At 39.3% G+C, this 23,432-nt stretch overlaps 1 protein-coding gene across 1 annotated transcript; it reads left to right on the plus strand.

Annotated features, from left to right (window-relative positions):
• The first annotated feature begins 525 nt into the window (after positions 1-525).
• Positions 526-7,579, plus strand: CTLA4 (cytotoxic T-lymphocyte associated protein 4). Its single transcript, XM_073633358.1, has 4 exons — positions 526-824; positions 1,309-1,659; positions 2,630-2,757; positions 3,574-7,579. Exons 1-4 carry the CDS (start codon positions 713-715, stop codon positions 3,661-3,663), a joined length of 681 nt encoding a protein of 226 aa, XP_073489459.1. The 5' UTR covers positions 526-712; the 3' UTR covers positions 3,664-7,579.
• The last annotated feature ends 15,853 nt before the right edge of the window (positions 7,580-23,432 follow it).

Genomic DNA, 23,432 nt, shown 5'->3' on the forward strand with positions numbered 1-23,432 from the left:
GTAGTAATACAAAATGACATGTGTTACAGCATTGCAGTGTCATTCATTTTGAATGGCACCCCATTGCACTCAGGCAACACACCTGTGTTTTAGGGTGACGCAATGCCTGGCAATGCAAAGCAGTGCATTGCAAAGTTTTACATTAGATAAAAGATGTAATGTACAATTTTTAGCATGTTAGGATATTTGGCAGCCGATTAATTTCAATGGACTGCCTTAACGCAGCTCACATAAATATACAATATAATGCGCATTAACATGCTTGCGTTAACATACCGCAAATAAGTAAATGAGCCCCCAATGTTATACATTTCATCTGAGAATGGTGAAGGTTTCCTAGAATTAAATAAGCAAATTACAGGCGCTGTGAAATCATCATTATTTTCCATTCTCAGATAGGCTTGTTTTGGTTATGCATAGTTTTCTCAGTTCTTAATGTGGTAATCTCTACGTAACGGCTCCAACCCACTATTTCCTTTCTTGTAAATTCAAAACACTGAACATTGAACATCTCAGGTTAACGCTTGTGAATCTGAGGTTATATATGCAATCTTAGTGTGACCTGAAACATCAGTCACCTTACCCTCAAACGTGGTTTCTCAGGGGCATCTGCTCACCTTATTTATTGCAGACAGGGTTTAGTAATCTGACAGACGTCTGTGAAGACAGTTCCTGAACAATCAAGCTTAAGAAAGAGGCTATCGTTTAGTATATGCTGATGAATATTAAAACAAATTTTCTCATAAAAATTTTACACAACTGGATCACAATGTTTGCTCCCATATTCATTGGAATCAGCTGGTTTTATATCAGTACATCAGAAGGTAGGAGCAATATGTGTATGGTCTGACAACCTATTTGATAGAAGTTTATTTTATTGTAATGTTATTGTCTCTCTGATCTTGTGAGCTATTACTACTAACTACACATGTTTTTAACAGGACCATTTTAACAATAATGTTTAGGTTATCATTGTATTATATTATGGGAGTGTAGACACAAGCATAAGCACACTAGTTATTCTAAACTGTTACACTTGACGGAATGTTCTTCCATATGAATGAACATTATGTATGGTTTCAAATATATTTCAGTTATATTGACCTTATGAGGCTTATTGAATTTATAGTATGGATAGTGAAAATGTGAGCATTCCAGACTGAAATTTTTTACTGGTTTATTGCATTTTGTTTGGCTGTTGCTATGGGGATGTAACTGATGTGAAAAGCAGAGACTAGACCTCTGCACTAGAAATACATACTGTATTTAGCAATAAGAACATATGATGTTGATGCTTGTGTTTCACAGGTGCTGAAGTTTCCCAGCCAGCTGTGGTCGTGGCTAACAGACATGGAGAAGCCACATTAGACTGTGGCTACGAAGCAAAGGGAATGGAGGAGGAGATACGTTTCAGCCTCTTGAAGAAAATAGGCAATCAGTTATCAGAAGTTTGTGTTCTGTCTTTTTCCACTGCCTACAAACCAGACACTAGTGGCAATACCTTCCAATGTTTAGGAATTCCAGGTCCACGTAATGTGATTTTTAACATATCAGGGCTGCAGGTGGAGGACACTGGACTGTATTTCTGCAAGCTTGAAGTCATGTATCCTCCTCCCTACCGTATTACAGAAGGCAATGCAATGTTTATTTATGTCAGTGGTGAGTAATTTGCCAGCTATTTTTATATATTGATAATATTAATATTATTTGTACATATTCATATTATTTATATTATCGACATATTCTTAAATGTATACAGCTCATTTCTAAGTCATCTAGTGAAAGCTTTGTATTAACTTACACTGCTTCTGAAAATAATAAGCAAAATATATTTGGTAATTATGTTAGTAAACAAGAACTTTGTCCAAAGGCATAAACTATTAAACTATTAACTATAATTAGCTAAACCACCTTAATTTATTATACTTGAATTGGGGGACTGAAAAGCAGTACAAGGTTTAAATGAAATATTTGCTTCTTTCATAAAGGTTTTCACATTTTAAATAGTTTTAAAGGATAGGTATAGATTGGTAAAACTATTACTTATTTTGATTGGTTGAACTATAGAAATGTTATTGGATGGGATGAACTCTGACACCTTACTACAGTTCTTATGAAGAAGAGTATTGGTCTGACTTAAAAGCATCCTGTCATGCCTAAAAATAGCTGTTTAATTGGGTTCTGATGGAAAAAGACATATCTTGGGAGATATGCTGCATATTAGCCAAGGGGCTGTGAAGTTACAACCTTTTACTGAGTTCCTTCCCTGGACTGAGAATGTGACATGTAAGTCCAGGATTGGCTGATTCCATCACAAACTAAATACTATGTTTGATTTTTGGCAACTTCCCTTTATTAGTCTAACCTAAATATATGAATGGCAATACAACACAAAGGCTAAGAAACACTTGTAATCACCTTGACAGGGAAGAGAACACAGGAAATATTTGGGGGTCTATGAAAAATATATGGAGCCAGAAGATGATTAAATTCATAAGCTTCTTCTAGAGATATGAGTTGACATATCAATGCTTGGGTGGACACCATATTTGTTGCATTTGTCATCTTGCTTAAATGATCTATAAAACATGTAAAACATAAATTTCATTGAATATAATTGATTTGATAGATCTGAGATCGCAATGTGCTCAATCAATGGAACCAGTTGAATCAAAGTCCTTCGATTTGGCCTTCCTCATCATTATTCTGGTTATGTTAGTCTACAGTTTATTGGTCACAAGTGTTTTAATATGCAAGGTAAGTTGTCATTTGATAATAAAAAATGTTACTCAGCACAAACTTCCATGCTTAGTTATAATAAAAAGAACTAAAGCTCATCCGTCAGAATTATTATACAAGATGTCTGTAACAAACACTGCAATGGCCTTCTTTGCCTGCTGTGCTAAAAGGCATGCTTCTGGTACTATGTAGGCTGCAGAAGATCAGCTTCCTCCTGCTGGTCTGTGAGTGGACTTCTGACATCCATGGTGGCAGTAGTAGTTTGCTGACATAACAACCAGGAGGAGCAATTGAGAGTACCACTGCTAGCACATCAACCAAATGGAAGTACACCTGTTTGGCTTGTATATGTAATTATAGAATGTAATAACAGCAGATAGCAATACTATTTGCAAAAACTATTCCCCAGCAATGATGATCTGAGTTTATCACTTTCCAGGGTAAATTTACTTTGTTGTGCAATAGCTGAACATGTTCATTTAAGGAAGAATCTTCACACACACATAACTTTATTTACCTTATTTGCATTTAAGAAACTTTAAAACAGCATTATTTTGATGTTCAATGCACACTACAAATGAGGACCACAACATCTGCAATAAACATGCATTAAACATGAGTGTGTATTTCAGCTGATCACTAGGTACATAAAGGTACATGACCACAATTGTCTTCATAATGATTCCTCCCTGTTATGCATTTACTTTCAGTTAATCAGACCCATTATCTTTTATATTAAAAAGTAAGTCTGTCCAAAAAGTATTTGTTTCTGGTTTATTTATTGCATATGTCTATAAAGATTTTAGTTATAACTTTTTTAATATTGTTTTACAGCGAAGGAAAAGGAGATGGGATACAGGCCACTATGGGCAGGTACTCCAATCAAATAACAAGAATTACCATCCTTATTATATTAAAATGTGATTTCAATAAGCTGGAAAACTCATACTTATCAAGTATTTTATTACCCATCCTTGCTTGCCAAGCATGTTATTGCTGGCTAATGTTGTCATCATACATTATCTTGCGCAAGATGGTACATGTTTTAGCCCAAACATCACTGCAAGACAAAGCTGGGCATGCATTATTTTGCTGGGACTTTTTTATAGTGCTAGTCTAAGTCCACATCTCCTGCATCTGAGGAGATGCACATTTTTTGCCGTATAGTGCCTGTGCTGCATAACAGTTTAATGCCAAACAAACTGAAGTAATGTAATATTCCTTTTCATAGAATCCTATAAAATTAAAGGGAGTCTTTTCTGAGAAAATTGTGGTAGATGCCATTGTTGACTTCTCTTTCTGCAAATGCTAGCTCCTGGCTGTTATGCTGGTTCTTTAGCTTCAGAGTTTACTCTTTTTTTTGCAGATCTGCATACTTATTCTGGGTCTAGTAAAAGGGCTTTGAAGCCAACGGGCTAGCAAAAAAAACAGTCAATTAGTATTTTCAACAGGGGCCCAGAATGGCACTCCCCCCCCCCTCCAATATTCCTAGATAGGTAGAGTTAGGTTCACTTCCTAAGTAAAACTCACTAGCCCAACCTAATCTTATCTACCGTAGAACTCCCCAGTCAGATTTGGCATTTGCTATCTTTTCCAGTGTGCACATTCTATGGCTCAAATTTTTCTCTGATGTTGCCTGTGCCTGGGCAGTAACTCCCCACAGACATGAATTGAGCTATTTTTCTACATGAGAGACATTAGAGGTATGGTCCCATCTAAGTATCTGGGAACTTACTTATACAAGTCAAGCTAAGCTCTGAAGGAGATTTTGGGCCACAGAATGTAAACATTGGAGGAGGCCATCGCTACCATCTGATTGAGGGTGAGTAATCTAGTTTAGATTAGGTTAGGAAGCTAGTGAATTCTAGTTATAAAGCAAACTTGTTCTTTAAAGTGTATCAAAAGCCAAAAACTTTTTTTAAAGTTTTGGATATACTGCAGAATTTTTAGAGCCTGATGTGGTGTAGTAGCCATTGTCATCTGAAGTGTTTGCAACCAGTGACTAACTTTGAAAAGTTTTAAAAATATCCATAAATTATTTTTCTATTAATTGTATTATGTAATACTGCACAGTGATTGCTTTAAAATGCAACTCCAGGCAAACATCTAAATGCACAAATGATATTCAGTATATAAATATTTACCAGCAAAAGTTGTACTATCAAAATGATTTGATTTTTGATTTTTACATCTCTGCCTCACTGCATTTTGTTACTTCCAATCCTGACGCAGTTTTACTGTTTCCTCGACTAAAGCAGAACTTCACCCTGAGGGGACATTCCGCTTTATACTCCCTCTTGACTTCTTCTTTTGTTTTTTTTTTTTTTGGGGGGGGGGGGAACATATAGTAACCAAGTACCAGCTCCCTCCCTCAAAAAACAAAATTCCAAATGAAGAAGGTGGGGGGGGGGGGTTGTCTGTTTAGGTTCAGATCGCCTAGGCGATTCCACAGGCAATGCCCGACCTCTCTGCCTGCAACATTCTGAGACACGTCATAGCTCCCAGAAGCCTGCAACACCATTCACAAAGTGCAGCATGGTTCATGCATGCACAGTGGGAAGCCTTCTGTGAAGCCGCAAGGAGTCACAACCAGCTTCCCTGGTTCCAGCTAACATGTTGGTGCCAGGGACCCAAAGAACAGCAGTGAATCGGGTGAGGATGGTGTTGGATCCCTAGACAGTTAACCTGCAGGCCCTGGGGACCCAAAGACTGGCAAGGAACTGGCCTGGGTGAGGCCAGCACTGGATTCCTGGATAGGTAAGTGTCTTTTTACTTTTTTAAGTCAGCAGTTACAGTTTTGTAGCTGTTGACTCCTAATTTTTTTCAAACAGGGTGAAGAATCTCTTTAACTTTACAGATGTTAATTCATTTCTATAGGAAGACGTATTTATATTTGTGATTGGAGTTCCACCTTAACAAATGACTCCTTTTAAATTGCCACAGGAATACAGTAACTATGTTATGTATGGTACAGTACCTAATAATCTGCAAACTATTTTTCTGAACAAAAAAATTATTGTAGCAGACGCAAATTGTATATTATAAAACTTTTACACTCAAGAAAATACCTCAGATATTATATCTAATGACAACTAAATGCTAAAGAGTCACCAAAACTGTGTTGAGAAATCATGTCTTCAGTGAGAATATGTGACAGTTGCAATGGCCTTAATGTATAATAGAAATCATTTATAAACCCAAGAAAGCAAAAAGTAGCAGCATTCCCTATATTAGCTAGTTAAATCACAGCTGTTTTTTTTTTTTACCAGTATGGGTTGGAAAAGGCAAAATGAGACCTAAATAATTGCAACGAATAAGCCACTTTTTGCCCTTTCCATCTTTTTAAAATAAATTATACCCAATATTTATCAACTATAAATAATAGTAAATATAAAGCTCTGCAATACATGAAAAATTAAAAAAATAAAACAAATAGTATTTTGCTTCAGATAGATAATTTTCATTCTAGTGTGCCTTTAATAGTAGCATTAGTTGTCATCTTCTCAATAGCATGTAAATAATATATTAACCATATTTAACTATGTTTTCTAAAGGAAAATGCGTAGGTAAAACTTGTCTACTGATTAAACCATTTAGTTAATAAATGGAATAGTGGTACCTTACAAAAAGGCATTTTGAAATATAGGTGATGTCCACCAATAGAAATATTTTAAGTCAGCATCTATACATGGGGGACAATGTGAGCCACACCTGATATGTATATTTCATTGAACTTCCTTGTGATTCCTTTGATGTTTAGATTTACTGAGTAGTGGAAGTTTTATGTAGTACCAAGGTAAATGCCCGAATGGAAATCTTTAATAATTTACCCCAAAGGCTTCAGTTCTATGGGCCTGATTTACTAAAGTTGAGCTAACGCTGCCAGCAAATGTGAGCTGTAATCACTTTCACATACTGGCAATGTCACTTATGTAACCCATGAACAAGCATTGTCATGCTAGGGATAGTAATACATCTATAGGCTCCAGCCTGGTTCTAGGACAGAATTCAGGTCCAGATGTATACCTCATGCCCAACAAGGCCAGTTGCACTTGTACTCCCTACTATCCCATTAACAGTCTATCTTTAGGGCCTATTTTGTCAGGTTTTTGGTTTGTGTCGATGGCATCAGATTGATATCAGTTTAGGATGCATCTAAGACCTAAGTAAGATATGCATGACCATAGACCTGTCTGAAAATACAAAACCCGCTTGAAATAAACAAAAGTCCATCCACACAGGCCCTTGAAGTAACACAATGCAACAGTCACAAAAAGCATGCTAAGTCTATGGGTAAAGGGGCTGAAAGAATCAATGTATTTACTATGCATCAGAAAATTGTCAATCTATAGCGTTAGCAGCTTTCAGTGTACTGATCCAGAATGGGTCAGACAGGTAGGCAGTCTGAAACATTTTATTATACAAGGGAGTGTGTTACTGAATAAATTTATAGGTAGCTGTATGCTATATCAATAGCCCACTGAATATGTTTTGAAAATGAGCAAAACAGTTCCTATCTGTTATACCTTCTTTGGACATTGTAGTTGTGTTAATAGTAACAACTGACCTATAAAGCAATTAGTTTGCCTTATGCATTGTGTCAATGTTGTGTATAACCCTTACATAATAAATTATGCATATGCTTCTAGCATTATCTTTGTATCCTATGTGTTACATCAGATTTTCACAAGATGAAATGTGTATTGAGAGATATGTTTTCTGTGAAAAAGCATTGATAATACCATTATATGTTTTTGTTTTAAATCAAACTATGGTATAAATATGGTGTACACAGGAATTGCTTCCTTCATCAATATTCTAATAAAATATTATCATTTTACCTTGTTGCAATTTCTTTTTAGAGTGTAAAACTGTAAATTGAGATTTGTGGAAGCACTTTAAATAGACATTAGCCTGTGGGATTTATTTACTAAAGGAGTAGAGAGTATTAACTTAGTTCAGTAAAAAAATGATGCTGTGCTCCCTCTGAATACCCAGTCATGTACTAAGGAATTTAATAAAATAGGACTTTATATAACATGTCCACACTTGCGAAATTAAATCCAAGTGACAAACAAAAATATATAAAATATATACTTTTTTAAACCATATGTGTATATTGTGAGCTGCTCGTCATAAGACTAAAATTCAGTCTAGAGATCAAACAATCAGATAAATTATTTAGCGCGCTCTCACAACCCCAAAATAATATTATCAACAAAACATACATATAAATATAAAATGTCCATGAAAAACAATTTAAATGAAGTGCTCAGTGCAGTGATTCCAAAAGTTAAAAAAATGTGACACCAAAGGAAATTGTGCTCTTCCTCTCCACCAGATTTAGGTGCACAGCTTACTCACCAGAGGTTTATGACTCCTTTTATTTAAAGTAAGCTACGAAACACCTTATATGTCCCCAGCTGGCAGGTTCTCACACAAAGCTATGGAATCCAGCTCTCTTTTCCATCTGACATAGAATACCATACATGTATATTAATGGACACCAGCATACATTTATTGGTGCTCCTGCTAGATACTTTGCATATAACTAAAGTACATGAAGAGAAGGGAAAATGAGCCTCTCACAGTGTAGTATAATACATTTAATGGATAAAAAATGTAAAATTGCACTTACATCAAGTAAAAATGCTCAGGCATTGAAAAAGAAACTTAAAAAAAACGATTTCCACTTGCTCTCAAAACACTGGAAGTGACATGTCCCAGAAGTCCTGCCCAACGCACCAAAATACCTAAGTAATTTATTTTTCTACAGGATTTCTGTAGTGCCAACAGTTTGAACAGCCTTTTATGAAATAAAAAACGACAATACAGTTACAATAAAATTTGATACAAGAGGATTCACCCTGTACCACTAGACAGGTTCGCCTGAATACATGACCAGTATTGAGTTAAAAGAGAAATATGGGTTTGGGCTTTTCTTTAGATTTATACTTACCTAGGCAGATGCTCAGTCTCTCAGGTGTCGGTCCAGGCACCTGGCAGATCCAGAATCCATTGTCACGATGATGCGGTGCCTGGACCGACTTCTGTGATGTCAGCAGAGAGCGGACTTCAGCCCGCTCTCTGCTGAAAATGGGTCACATGAGTGCAAAACGAATTGCACTCCTGTGATCAATAGGAGAAGTACAGTCAAACAAGCTTTGGCTATACTTCTCCTTTAATCTTCCATTATAGCCACTCGCAGGACATTTCAAAGTGTTTGTCTGCTCAACGGAGCTGTTTCCAGTGAGGTAACTATAGCCATAGCATCCCACACAACTGCTATGGGGCCTGGAGTTGCAGGTGAGTACCAGTGTTCAGACTTTTGAAGCAAATTAAATATAGAAGATCTGTGTGCATAGAATATAACACAGATCTGGTGCTGTATAGTTAAGGATTGGAGAAGTTACAGTTGGCATTGACCATGATCTCCTATAAATTTTGCAGTCTAAAAGAGCTAACAACAGATGCCCAGGAGAAGTCTTTAGGGATTAGTCAAAGCTCACCCACACTTGCTCTGCACAGAAAGCAGCATTTTTTAGCTGCTTTTGGGGGTTATTTACAGTACTAATACTGATGAGAGCAAAATCTGGAGCCGCTCTGTATAAAAAACAATCGGCTTCTAGGATTATTGCCAAAGCTAATTGGCTACCATGCAGATCTGCACCAGATTGTGCATCAGTTTTAGTAAATCCCCCACTTTGTGTCTTAACAATACAGCCTGGTCCGCTGCATCAATCAGGAAATGTATTGCCCTCGGGACTCCATGTTCACCCACCTACCACTTCAACTCCTAGCACCCCTACTGTAGAAGTAGAGCCCCATTCAAGTCTATGGGGATTTGTTGTTCAGAATCTGTCAGTCCCAGAGAAGATTGTTCTGATGATTTAAACACCAAAGCAAACTTCAACAAGAGGCAAGTCAGTACCTTGGTGGGGGTTCTAACTTAGAGTAGGTAAGGGGTCTAGGGATGGTAATTGTTTTTCAAAGTACACTTGACTTTTAGAAATATTGATGCTTGATATTTCAGGGAAAAAATCTGCTATGTTTAAGAAAGATCTGCTTGTGAATTATGCTCTAATCAAAGGAATTTAATCATTCATGTTTTAAAAAGAAATGTGGATATATACTGTATAATACTGGAAATGGCTAGAAACCTATTTTAAGGACCCTTTCACACCTGTACTTATGCAGTAACATGTATTTGTGATCCATTTTACTATATTCATTTCAGCATGTTAATTGTTAAAGTGGACCTTTAATGCAAGTGGAAGGTCTGCTTACTTACAGCCTCTTACCCCCAATATAAACATGGTTTTAAAAAGGCATACAAAAATAAAGATGATCAAAACTGAAAATATAAAACAAACATTAGTATAAATATTTTTGGTAAAGCTTTATTGAATCTGTTTTCAGGTAAAAAAGAAAATGATTTATTGCAAGAAAATAGACAAATGTCAATGGCAATAAATGCCTTGGTGTTTGTTATTAAAAAGTAAACCAATGGAGGAAATGGAATATGGCTGGCCATCTCCCAGTGTTAGCTCGAGTTTGGAGACCCCTGATCTAAACCATTCCATTGTAGCTCTGGCTGTATGTTTAGGGTTGTTGTCCTGCTGGAAGGTAAACCTCCGCCCCAGTCTCAAGTCTTTTGCAGACTCCAACAGGTTTTCTTCTTAGATTGCACTGTATTTGGGTCCATCCAATTTCCCATCAACTCTGACCAGCTTTCCTGTCCCTGCTGAAAAAAAGCATCCCCACAACATGAAACACCATGTTTCATGGTGGGGATGGTGTGTTCATGGTGATGTGCAGTGTTAGTTTTCCGCCAGTTTTCCGCCATTTTGCTTTTAGGCTAAAAAGTTCAATTTTGGTCTTTTCTGTCCAGAGCACCTTCTTACACATGTTTGCTGTGTCCCCTACATGGCTTCCCGCAAACTTCAAACGGAAGTTCTTATGGCTTTCTTTCAACAATATTTTTCTTATTGCCACTCTTCCATAAAGGCCAGATTTGTGGAGTGCATGACTAATAGTTGTCCTGTGGACAGATGGCTGCCCCAGCAAACTTTTTTCAAGCATTAAAGAGTAGACCCAGGTGCCTTGTCAACAGTGGACTTTGGAGGAAGGACTATTCAGTTTTTTGTTCCATCCTGATTAAAAAAAATTATTTGGCAAGCAGAACCCACCCTGGCAGCAAGTTATTTATCACTAGTCTGCTGCCATGTTGGCGTCAGGAAAATGGAAACGTGTATCAAATACTTACCATGATTTTCCTTTCCTGATGCCAAACCATGGCAGCATACTGGCTCACCCTGTATGTTTCGGTATATGGCTTGTTACAAATAATAGGGGGGTGGCTAACTATTCCTTTTTTATGCTATTCACTGTTCTTGAGGGAGTGATCAAGAGGCAGAACTCTATCGCTAGTATGCTGCCATGGTTTGGTGTCAGGAAAGGAAAATGACGGTAAGTATTTGACAAAATTTCAGGTTTCTTGATTAAACCTGCCTTTTCTCTGACTCTATAATTGTAGCCTACTAAATTTTTTTACATACTGTGTATTGAACTGTACAATACTTCTATTTTTTTTTATTTTAAATTGAAATATTTATTACTAAAACCTGGCTTACTAGTTATATGGACTGCATAATATTTCTGGCAATTTTCTGGGCAATATTACACTCTGATACTTTTTTATAAAACGTGCCATGTCTTTCCTTTTGTGGTTGTGGCCTACTAAAGCTGCTCATATACTGTGTATCAGTTGTATAGTATGTCTTGCCCTTTTCTGTGAAATTATAGACTCTAATTTTTATTAATTGATAAAACCCGCCTTGTCTATCCCTCTGAAATGGCGTCCTAGAAAAACTGCTTACATACGGTGCATTTTTTTACAATATTTTCATTTATTTTTTGTGAAATTAAAGACTCTAATTGTTATTTGTTGAAATTTAAAGTGTGCCCTGTTTTTCTCTTTAACCAATTGCCGACCCTTGCACGTCAATATACGTCGGCACAATGGCAGCAGTGGGCAAATGGGCGCACCTGTACATCCCCTTAAAGAGTCAGGGCTAGCAGGGGCACGCGCGCGCCCGCCTTGTACAGTGTGACCATGCCCACAGGACCAGCGGACTCAATGTCCGTTGGTCTCTCAGTGATCGTGTCACAGAGCCTCAGAATGGTGAAGTGCCTGTGTAAACAAGGCATTTCCCCGTTCTGGCTTGTGTCATGACAGAGATCACCACTCCCTGTCATCGGGAATGGTGATCGCTGTCATGTGACTTGAAGCCCATCCCCCCACAGTTAGAATCACTCCCTAGGACACACTTAACCCCTTCATCGCCCCCTAGTGGTTAACCCATTCACTGCCAGTGTCATTTACACAGTAATCAGTGCATTTTTATAGCACTGATCGCTGTATAAATGACAATGGTCCCAAAATAATGTCAAAAGTGTCTGATGTGTCCACCATAATGTCGCAGTCCTGATAAAAATCGCAGATCTCCGCCATTACTAATAAAAAATAATTAAAAATAAAAATGTCATAAAACTATCTCCTATTTTGTAGACACTATAACTTTTGCACAAACCAATCAATATATGCTTATTGCGATTTTTTTTACCAAAAATATGTAGAAGAATACATATCGGTCTAAACTGAGGAAAAAAAAAGTTTTTTTTTATATATTTTTGGAGGATATTTATTATAACAAAAAGTAAAAAATAATGCGTTTTTTTCAAAATTGTCGCTCTTTTTTTGTTTATAGCCCAAAAAATAAAAAACGCAGAGGTGATCAATTATCAGCAAAAGAAAGCTCTATTTGTGGGAAAAAAAAGGACATCAATTTTGTTTCGGTGCAACATCGCACGTCAGCGCAATTGTCAGTTAAAGCGACGCAGTGCTGAATCGCAAAAAGTGCTCTGGTCAGGAAAGGGGTAAAATCTTCCAGGGCTGAAGCGGTTAAAAATTAAGCCTACTATGCCTCATCTCTCACTCTAAAGTGATAGCTTATCAAAATGCTTGCATACTATTTATCGACTATGCAATATTTCTGGCTTATTTCTGTTAAATGATACACTCTAATTTGTATTTTTATAATAAAAACGGTCTTGTGTCTCCCTACATTGCAACCTAATCAAGCTACCAACATACTCGTTAGCCACCGTAGTATATGGGTGGATATTGTCTTTAAAATAATGAACTCCTTTTTATTTAATGTTATGAACTGACTCATCACCCCCTTCTATACTGCAACCTAATCAAGCTGCCTAAATACTCACTAGCTGATATACTATATGTGTGGCTATTGTATTTGAAATATTACACTTTAATTTTCATTTCAGGATAAAAAAAACACTACCTTGTCTTTGGAATGTGGGGTTTGATTGTGAAGTGTTTGCGTGCCCTCTAATTTGTCATTTTATTAAACCTTTAAGACAATATAGTGGGTACTGCAAAAGGAGTTAAAAATTATACTATGAAACTGTTTTGTTACTGTCACCCTCAAAGTTGCATAAAAAGGCATGCCCACTCCCCATTGAGCAGTAATTTTTTAAAAACATTTTTGTAGTGGTATATGGCCCTTGTGACAGTGCACATCTCTCCACACCCTTTTTTGACAACCCCTTACCTATTAGCTTTAAAAATTGCCAGAATTGATTTTTAAGATTCACCTCCTCATAGGCTTCAGTAGGTTACAGGTTAAAGTTCACAATTTTCTGAATTGATAATGGATCTGATGAATGTCCCATGAACTGAACCCAGACACATTTGCTCATTCCCGTCTACCAGATATTTTTGCAATGCAAATATTGTGGGTTGATTTACTAAAGAAGTGTTGAACAACTGAAACTAACAATGTTGTAAAGAGTCCAATAACAGTACAAATAAAGGTCCAATGTAGCAAAGTCCATTCACTTAGGCTAGCTTTTCCAGGAGCAGAAGCCAGCTCTGTATGTGCAAACAAGGAAACAAGAAGTTGAAAGCACCTCTAAATGTATTAATGACTAAATGTAGTACATCTTCCATGTATTTTAAGTGTTTTTACTACCTCCAGGATTCGTTCCATACCACACAGTGGTTGGCTGGTTGCTACTGTTTGTTTCTATATATGGTCTGTAATATGTGATTGACAATTTTATTAATTGCTGCATGTATCATGTTGTTTTGCCATATTCCTTTTTTTGCTTTTTAATTGCTTGCATTCGACCTATCAGACTTATATAATTATCCATTTTACATCCATTTAGCACCAGCATTTCCATATTTGTGTAAGTCTGGTTAATTGTGGGACCCGGATTTGATGTGCTGTTCCTTCATTTGTCTTATGTCCTGGAGCTGCGATTTGGGGTGCGAGCGCGAGCGCCTTCCTCCCACCATTTTTGCATCGGGTGATGCGGAGGGATCGGGTGGGCTTGCCTCTACCGCAAATCGATGTCAAACTTCCACGCCATGCGCATGATGTCCCCACAGGGCTTCCTGGTGCTGGCGCTTGAATTTTTCCATCTGGTGTCACCATATGGAGGAGGGCGTCTTCAGCCTCCATAGGCGCCAGCTGCTGCTTGGGCATGGATACCTCTCCTCCGCTCTTGATGCCCTTGTGTGATGTTGGGAGGAGCCTCTGGGGTGTGCCGAGTGTATTTAACATCCTCACTCTGTGCTATCCAGTCCTCATGGCAGCACCTTTTTGTGCACACTGCACACTACTTGGAGTTCACTTTTCTACATCAGTAACAGGTAATTACATGGTTATTCTTTTCTTATTCATGCTCACAGAGGCTCACTCTTATTTTTGTCATCCATACTTGTTTCATGGTTTTCTTTTTTATCTCTGATCTGCTCTTTCCTCCTCACACACTATTAGCCTTTACACTGATTTGTTCAGCTGCACCTTGGTGTTGAGCTCTAGCAACTTCTCACAAAATACAGTATTTACAATATACCCAATATATATTTTTAGATATGAAGCCCAGTCACACCACTATCTGGATCTTTGTCCTTCGTTTTCTTGGGGATCATGTTTATGCACCCGGTTCCTCTTCTGCAGGTCCCTTTCACAGCTCCCGTTCAGCCCCTGACTCCTCGTCCCCCATTTTTCAGACTTATTGTGATGTAAGTACTCATAGGGATGAGTAACTCTCTCCCTTTCTTTTTGTACATATCCTCCCCATTGAGGGGTACAACATTGGATCATACTGGGTGTAACGGAATGTCCCACACTCCACTTGAGTGCTTTCGTCATGTTCCGCTTCCTCCCAGTCTGAATATAGATATCAGATATTCCAACCACTGCTAACAACCAACAAAACAAGACAAAACTTGTTTGGTTGCTGAACATGGACTGTTTATTGAAAAGAAAGGTACACAGGTAATACTCTGGACACCCCCCCTTTTTATTCCGGGCGGGGTAGACTGTCCAATCAGCAGTGAGAGCTGTTGGAGGAATTCGCCCCCACCAATCTCACAGCTAATCTACATACACATCCCAAAATAACCAAGGCAGACAGACACAATAGAACATTGGAATACAGCCACACCCCAAACGATCCAGCAAGGAGTACACAACAAAATGAGACAGTATACAATATATATATATATATATATATATATATATATATATATATATATATATATATACAGTGCCTTGCAAAAGTATTCACCCCCTTGGCATTTTTCGTGTTTTGTTGCCTCACAACCTGGAATTACCATGGATTGTTTGAGGATTTGCCTCATTTACTTTACAGAACATGCCCACAACTTTGAAGATTTTTTTTTTATTGTGAAGCAAACAATAAATAGGACAAAATAACAGAAAAAGTAAATGTGCATAACTATTCACCCCTCTAAAATCAATACTTTGTAGAGCCACCTTTTGCGGCTATCACAGCTCCAAGTCACTTTGGATAAGTCTCTATGAGCTTGCCACATCTTACCACAGGGATTTTTGCCCATTCCTCCTTACAAAACTGCTCCGGTTCCTTCAAGTTGAATGGTTTGCGCTTGTGAACAGCAATCTTAAAGTCTGACCACAGATTTTATATTGGATTGAGGTCTGGGCTTTGACTAGGCCATTCCAACACATTTACATGTTTCCCCTTAAACCACTCAAGTGTTGCTTTAGCAGTGTGTTTGGGGTCAATGTCCTGCTGGAAAGTGAACCTCCGTCCTAGCCTCAAATCACACACAGAGTGGTACAGGTTTTGCTCAAGAAAATCCCTGTATTTAGCACCATCCATCTTTCCCTCAACTCTGATCAGTTTCCCAGTCCCAACTGCTGAAAAACATCCCCACAGCACGATGCTGCCACTACCATGTGGTCACAGTGGGGATGGTGTTCTTTGGGTGATGTGTTGGGTTTGCCCCAGACTTAGCATTTTCTTTGATAGCCAAAAAGTTCAATTTAATTCTCATCAGACCAGAGCACCTTCTTCCATACATTTTTGGAGTCTCCCACATGCCTTTTCACAAACTCAAAACGTGCCATTTTGTTTTTTGCTGAAAGGAATGGCTTTCTTCTGGCCACTCTGCCATAAAGCCCAACTCTATGGAGCGTACAGCTTATGGTCGTCCTATGTACAGATACTCCAGTCTCTGCTGTGGAACTCTGCAGCTCCTCCAGGGTTACCTTAGGTCTCTCTGCTGCCTCTCTGATTAATGCCCTCCTTGCCCAGTCCATGAGTTTTGGTGTACGGCCATCTCTTGGCAGGTTTGCTGTTGTGCCATGTTCTTTCCATTTGGTTATGGTAGATTTGATGGTGCTCCTAGGGATTATCAAAGATTTGGATATTTTTTTTATAACCTAACCCTGACTTGTACTTCTCAACAACATTGTCCCTTACTTGTTTGGAAAGTTCCTTGGTCTTCATGGTAGTGTTTGATTAGTGGTGCCTCTTGCTTAGGTGTTGCAGCCTCTGGGGCCTTTCAAAAAGGTGTGTGTATATGTAATGACAGATCATGTGACAATTAGATTGCACACAGGTGGACATCATTTCACTAATTATGGGACTTCTGAAGGTAATTGGTTACAGTATCTCACATAAGTGAGTACACCCCTAATATTTTTGTAAATATTTTATTATATATTTTCATGTGACAACACTGAAGAAATTACACTTTGCTACAATGTAAAGTAGTGAGTGTACAGCTTGTATAACAGTATAAATTTGCTGTCCCCTCAAAATAACTCAACACATAGCCATTAATGTCTAAACCGCTGGCAATAAAAGTGAATACACCCCTAAGTGAAAATGTCCAAATTGGGCCCAATTAGCCACCCCCCTGGTGTCATGGAACTCATTAGTGTTACAAGGTCTCAGGTGTGAATGGGGAGCAGGTGTGTTCAATTTGGTTTTATCACTCTTACTCTCTCATACTGGTCACTGGAAGTTCAACATGGCACCTCATGGCAAAGAACTCTCTGAGGATATGAAAAAAAGAATTGTTGCTCTACATAAAGATGGCCTAGGCTATAAGAAGATTGGCAAGACCCTGAAACTGAGCTGCAGCACAGTGGTCAAGACCATACAGCGGTTTAACAGGACAGGTTCCACTCAGAACAGGCCTCTCCATGGTTGACCAAAAAAGTTGAGTGCACATGCTCAGAGTCATATGCAGAGGCTGTCTTCGGGAAATAGATGTATGAGTGTTTCCAGCATTGCCACAGAGATTGAAGGGGTGGGGATCAGCCTGTCAGTGCTCAAACCATATGCCGCACACTGCATCAAATTGGTCTGCATAGCAGTCATCCTAGAAGGAAGCCTCTTATAAAGATGATGCACAAGAAAGCCCGCAAACAGTTTGCTGAAGACAAGCAGACTAAGAACATGGATTACTGGAACTATGTCCTGTGGTCTGATAAGACCAAGACCTGCTAAAGAAGCTGAGGGTAAAGGTAACGGACTGGCCAAGCATGTCTCCAGACCTAAACCCTATTGAGCATCTGTGGGGCATCCTCAAACGGAAGGTGGAGGAGCTCCAGGTCTCTAACATCTACCAGCACTGTGATGTCCTCATGGAGGAGTGGAAGATGACTCCAGTGGCAACCGGTGAAGCTCTGGTGAACTCCATGCCCAAGAGGATTAAGGCAGTGCTGGAAAATAATGATGGCCACACAAAATATTGACAATTTGGGCCCAATTTGGACATTTTCACCTAGGGGTGTACTGACTTTTGTTGCCAGCGGTTTAGACATTAATGGCTGTGTGTTGAGTTATTTTGAGGGGACAGCAAATTTACACTGTTATGCAAGCTGTACACTCACTACTTTACATTGTAGCAAAGTGTCATTTCTTAAGTGTTGTCACATGAAAAGATATAATAAAATATTTACAAAAATGTGAGGGGTGTACTTACTTTTGTGAGATACTGTGTGTATATATATATATATATATATATATACACACAACATTCCAGTGTGGCTGTACAGTGAGTTAGATTAGTACAGATCAGACTGGATTTCTCGGTCCTGTGCCACTATTAGAGACACAGGGACTTAGACAAAGTAGGTGCATGGGGAGCTGAAACAAGGTTTTCCCAACCCAAGAGATTCTGGGTTCCATGGGCCCCCCTGTCTCTGTCACACTGGTCTACTCATGTTTTGTTTTTTATATATTTGCGTGCACCTTCCCCTAAAGAGTGGTATTATCCACAAAACGCCTTTGGCTAATTTGAATACACTTATTCTCATGCAGACGCCCCTACTCAATACATTATCTTGAGCTCTCCATGTACCATGTAATTTGTGTTTTTACTACACCCAGGATTTGTTCCATACCACACAGTGGTTGGCTGGTTGCTACTAATGTTTGTTTCTATATATCCTCTGTAATATGTGATTGACAATTTTATTCATTGTTGCATGTATCATGTCATTTTGCCATGTTCCTTGTTTCGCCAATAAAAACATGCTTTTGATATCTACTCATCTTCTAGCCATGTGTACTCACCTCATTTAAAGTCCCAAAACCCCACCCCTTTCTTTACGCAGATTTAGGGGTAGAGACATGTGACCCATATGTCTCATTTAAAGTCCCGAACTCCCCCTTTTTAGTTCATAAATGTATTAAAAAGCTGCCAAAGGGCAACTCACATAAAAGCAGTAAACAGATTCATATGAATTTAGAAGCCACTTTTAGAGGCTTCTCTCCACTTGGTGATGTCATCCTGTTCACGCTGCACTCCACAGTGCTTTCAGGAGGAAAGATGCCAGCAATCTCCATGCAAACTATTGTTCTAAAGACCCTAGCGTGGACCTGGCGGCGATGACTCCCACTGCTAAAAAAGCTAAAAGCGACTTCTGATTTAGCCTGTTTACTACACTTTTTTTATTAACAACACAATATCATAAAAAGCCTTTATGGACTCAAATACTTAAAGTGGAAGGCAAGTCAAAACTAAGCTTACATCTGTTCTCACCTCCATTCTATATCTATTCTATCGACCCTGTAAAAGGAAAGATGTCTATATTTACCTATTCTAAAGTCTCTCCAGTCCGGTCACATGATCATATCCCAGCCCAGCTTCAGTGTATGATGCCCCATAGTAAGCCTCTGGGTGATGTCACCACCCAGGGTAAATAGAATAGGCTTAGAAAGGGGATGGGAGTATATTTAGGCATAGTTAGGTTTTGACTTACAGTATAACAGTGAATGATCTCACAATGTAATTTCAATTTATATATGTATATTCTAGAAGATACAGACAGTACATCCTTGTACTGAAGAAGCAGGTTAACCGTGAAACAGAGAAATTACATTAAAATTACATTGTAAGGACAATCACTGTTAATTGTGATAATTCAGTATTTCTTATATATATTTACATATTCATTTTTGAAGTCTTTGAGCCCATATAGGCTTTTTGTGATATTGTGTATTTAACCACTTGCCGAGCAGCCGCCGTCATTGTACTGCGGCAGGTCGGCTCCTTCCCACGAATCGCCGTCACTGTACGTCGGCTCAGGAACTCTACTCTGGCCAGCGGGGGAGCAAATCAGCAGGTGTCCGATCTGTCCACCGCAATGTTGCAGTCCTGCTAAAAGTCACAGATCACCAACTTTATTAGTAAAAAAAAACGAATAATAATAAAAATGCCATAAATCTATTCCTTATTTTGTAGACGCTATAACTTTTGCAAAAACCAATCAATATACGCTTATTGCAATTTTTTTTACCAAAAAAATGTAGAAGAATATTTATTATATTGAGGAAAATTTTTTGGGGGGGGATATTTAATATAGCAAAAAGTAAAAAATATTGCTTTTTTTTCAAAATTGTTGCTCTTTTTTGTTTATAGCGCAAAAAATAAAAAACGCAGAGGTGATCAAATACCACCAAAAGAAATCTCTATTTATGGGAAGAAAAAGGACATAAATTTGGTTTAGGTACCGCGTCGCACGACCGCGCAATTGTCAGTTAAAGTGACGCAATGCCGAATTGCAAAAAATGACCTGGTCAGGCCCCCCCACTGCTTATCCTACCCCCTCCACAGCTCACCCTCCCCACCCACAGGTTACATTCTCTTTTCTCATCCACAGTTCACCCCCCCACCACAGGTGACCCTCTCTCTCCTTTCTACAGCTTATTAACCCCACCACCCACAGGTTACCTTCTCTTCTCTCGATCACAGTTCACCCCCCAAAGCTCAACTTCTCTACAGCTCACATACCCCCACCCACAGGTTACCTTCTCTTCTCTCGTCAACAGTTCACCCCCCCACCCCACTGCTCACCCTACCCTCTCCACAGCTCACCCGCCACCCACAAGTTACCTTCTCTTCTCTTATCCACAGTTCAACCCCCCACTGCTCGCCCTACCCCCCTCCACAGCTCATCCCCACCCACAGGTTACCATCTCTTCTCTCATCCACAGTTCACCCCCCCACAGCTCACCCTCCCTCCCCACAGCTCACCACCCCCCTCCACCCACAGGTTACCTTCTCTTCTCTCATCCACAGTTCACCCCCCAGCTGACCCTCTCCCCCCTCTCCACAGTTCACCCCCCCATCCACAGCCAGCTCACCCTCTCCACCCCCCCATTTTACAATTCACATTAGCATGCGCAGCCCCCTCCCCCGATCCACAATAATTCCCCTTTCAACCTCTGTCAACATGTTACCTCTGCACACCCCCATCCACAGCTTACACCCCCAGGCCACATTCACCTCTGCACCCCATTCACAGCTTATCTTTCTCCCTCCGCATTTCACTTCTGCACCCCAATCACAGCTCTAAATCTCTACAGCCCCTCATCTTCCACCTCTGCACCCCAAGCCCCCCCCAGCATACTTAACCATGTACAAATTCCAATGCCCACAACTCTTACTTTGCACAATCTAACCCCTCCCCCCCCCAGCTCTGACCTCTGCAGAACATCCATAACTTTACAGTCTCTACTCTCCCTGCACAACCTTCCTCCCCATTTTCCTCCACAGCTCTCTCACCTGCATTGGTATTAGAGCAGTGCAGCAGACTTCCATTCTGTTCTGTCAGATAAGGCTTTTTTTTTTCCTCAGCTTACTGTGCAGTCAACTCCGTAAAGCTCCACCTGTCAGAACCGAGGAGGAGTTTCAGAGAGCTTCACCCGGCTCCGTGCTACACAGATCTGACAGGCAACAGGCGGGGATAGCTGTCTTTGAAATCCCCCATTAATGCCAATAGTTGCGTTGTGTGCACTTGGTCCCAGGGCACTGATCAGTCAGTTGTGGGGCATGTACCTCGGATGCCTGCGCTAGCATACAGAAGCTGGTGGAGGAAGTGAATTGTAAAGAAAACTTCCTCTACCGACTTCTGTTTTATGTGACAGGATGCAGAGGGGAGGGCTGTCTGAGGTGGTGGAACTGTGTTCCGGCACATTCGGGGTGGAAAAAAGCCCTGTTTTTTATCAATTTTCCTTTTTCTTGGTTAGTTTCTTGGTGGCATAATTAAAAGTCCCCTTATTTCCGGTGGGTTTCAGTCGTGCAGCAAGTATATTGGGATGATACCCCCAGAAAACCTCTCAGGATATGTTTAAAGTTTTCTGCTGTTTAATGTTTCCATTTGTTTTTTCAATTCTCCTGAATATTATGGGATAATTTAGGTGAACACATGTCAACGAATCAACAGGACAATCTGATCAATTGCATTTTATTAAGTCAAATGACTAAGAGCAATACAGGCCTCATGATAGCCCTTCAATGACACAAATGTATTCTCTGATTGTAAGCTTAGACACAGCTTATATAGCATTTAATTTGGCAAAAAAACTTTCCATTGGTTATTAATTAATACCTGTTACTTAAAGGAGTATTTCACCTTAATGCATTCTGTGCATTAAGGTGAAAAACCTTCTGTGCTGCAGCTGTCCCCCAGAGCCCCCCTTTTTCTTACCTGAACCTGTCCATTTCAGCGATGAGCATGAGCCCAGCAGCTCCAGCCACTGTCTCAGGTCTCAGGTCCTCATTGGATAGATTGATAGCAGCAGGAGCTATTGGCTCCCGCTGCTGTCAATCATATCCAGGGACACGGGAGCCGGGGGGGACCGAGTCCTGCTGTCTGTGTCAATGGACACAGTAGAAGGACTCAGGAGCAAGCCTGCATGGGTGCCCCCATGGAATGCGGCTCTCTGTGGGGGCACTCGCCAAAGAGAAGGAGCGCCACCAGGGGACCCCAGAAAAGGAACATTGAGGCGATCTGTCCAAAACCCTTGCACAGAGCAGGTAAATATGATATGCTAATTATTTAAAAAACAAAATAAAAAAAAACAACCTTTACAATCACTTTAAAGGTCGTTTTACATAACATAACCAGCAGATGTTATCCTTGAAAACACAAATATATTCACTCCAGATACCTCATTATCACCTTTATTACTTTCCCTCAGACTCACAATTCATTTTAAACTGTTTAGAAACAGGGCATACATTATTCTGAAACTAATTAATTTCATAATAAAAATACTTGGGGGAGGGGAATTTACTTTAACTTGAATGTGCAAAATCTGGTGCAGATCTGCAAAGAAACCAATCAGTTTTCAGGTTTTATTGTCAAAATGTAATTGAGCAGGCTGAAGTTAGAGGCTGATTGGCTAACCTGCAAAGCTGCACCAGATTCTGAGTGCTCCAGTTTTAGTAAATCCCCCTTAGAGTCAAGAATAAAATAGATATTAGACTTGTCATTAGTAAATCTTTGAATAGTGCTATCACAAACAATTTACTTTTATTCTGTTTTCCTTTAAAGCAGGCTACTGCAATGATTAAATCTTGAATAATAAAATACAATATTTGAATGACAAAGTGCATTAACAGAGAAAAACATGTATCTAAAATGTGTCACTGATTTTCACATTAACTGGCATGACAGTTCATTTCTCCACAAGGACAAGCTGCTTCTTGTAAATGACGATGTAGGAAGATGTACTCTAGTCAAAACTGCTGACACTAACATGAGTGATTTCTTTTACATCTTTAAGCAGTGTATTGTGGGTAATCTTTTATGCAAGAACCAGGGCTTGACAAGGTACAACCTGTATTGGTAAACCACTGATGACTATTAAATAATAGTTTCCATCTTCTGACCAAAGAACTGAAACTAACAACACAGCACATAAAATTGATGCAGAATACGGGGTCATCTATTTAATAGTTTATTGCAGAAACTCAAATTTCTTAGCAGACGCCTCTTCAGTGCTTAGTAAGATGCAGCTTACTAATACTA

This window comes from Aquarana catesbeiana, linkage group LG06 (genome assembly GCF_042186555.1).
Source record: "Aquarana catesbeiana isolate 2022-GZ linkage group LG06, ASM4218655v1, whole genome shotgun sequence".
In the NCBI taxonomy this organism is placed as follows: Eukaryota; Metazoa; Chordata; class Amphibia; order Anura; family Ranidae; genus Aquarana; species Aquarana catesbeiana.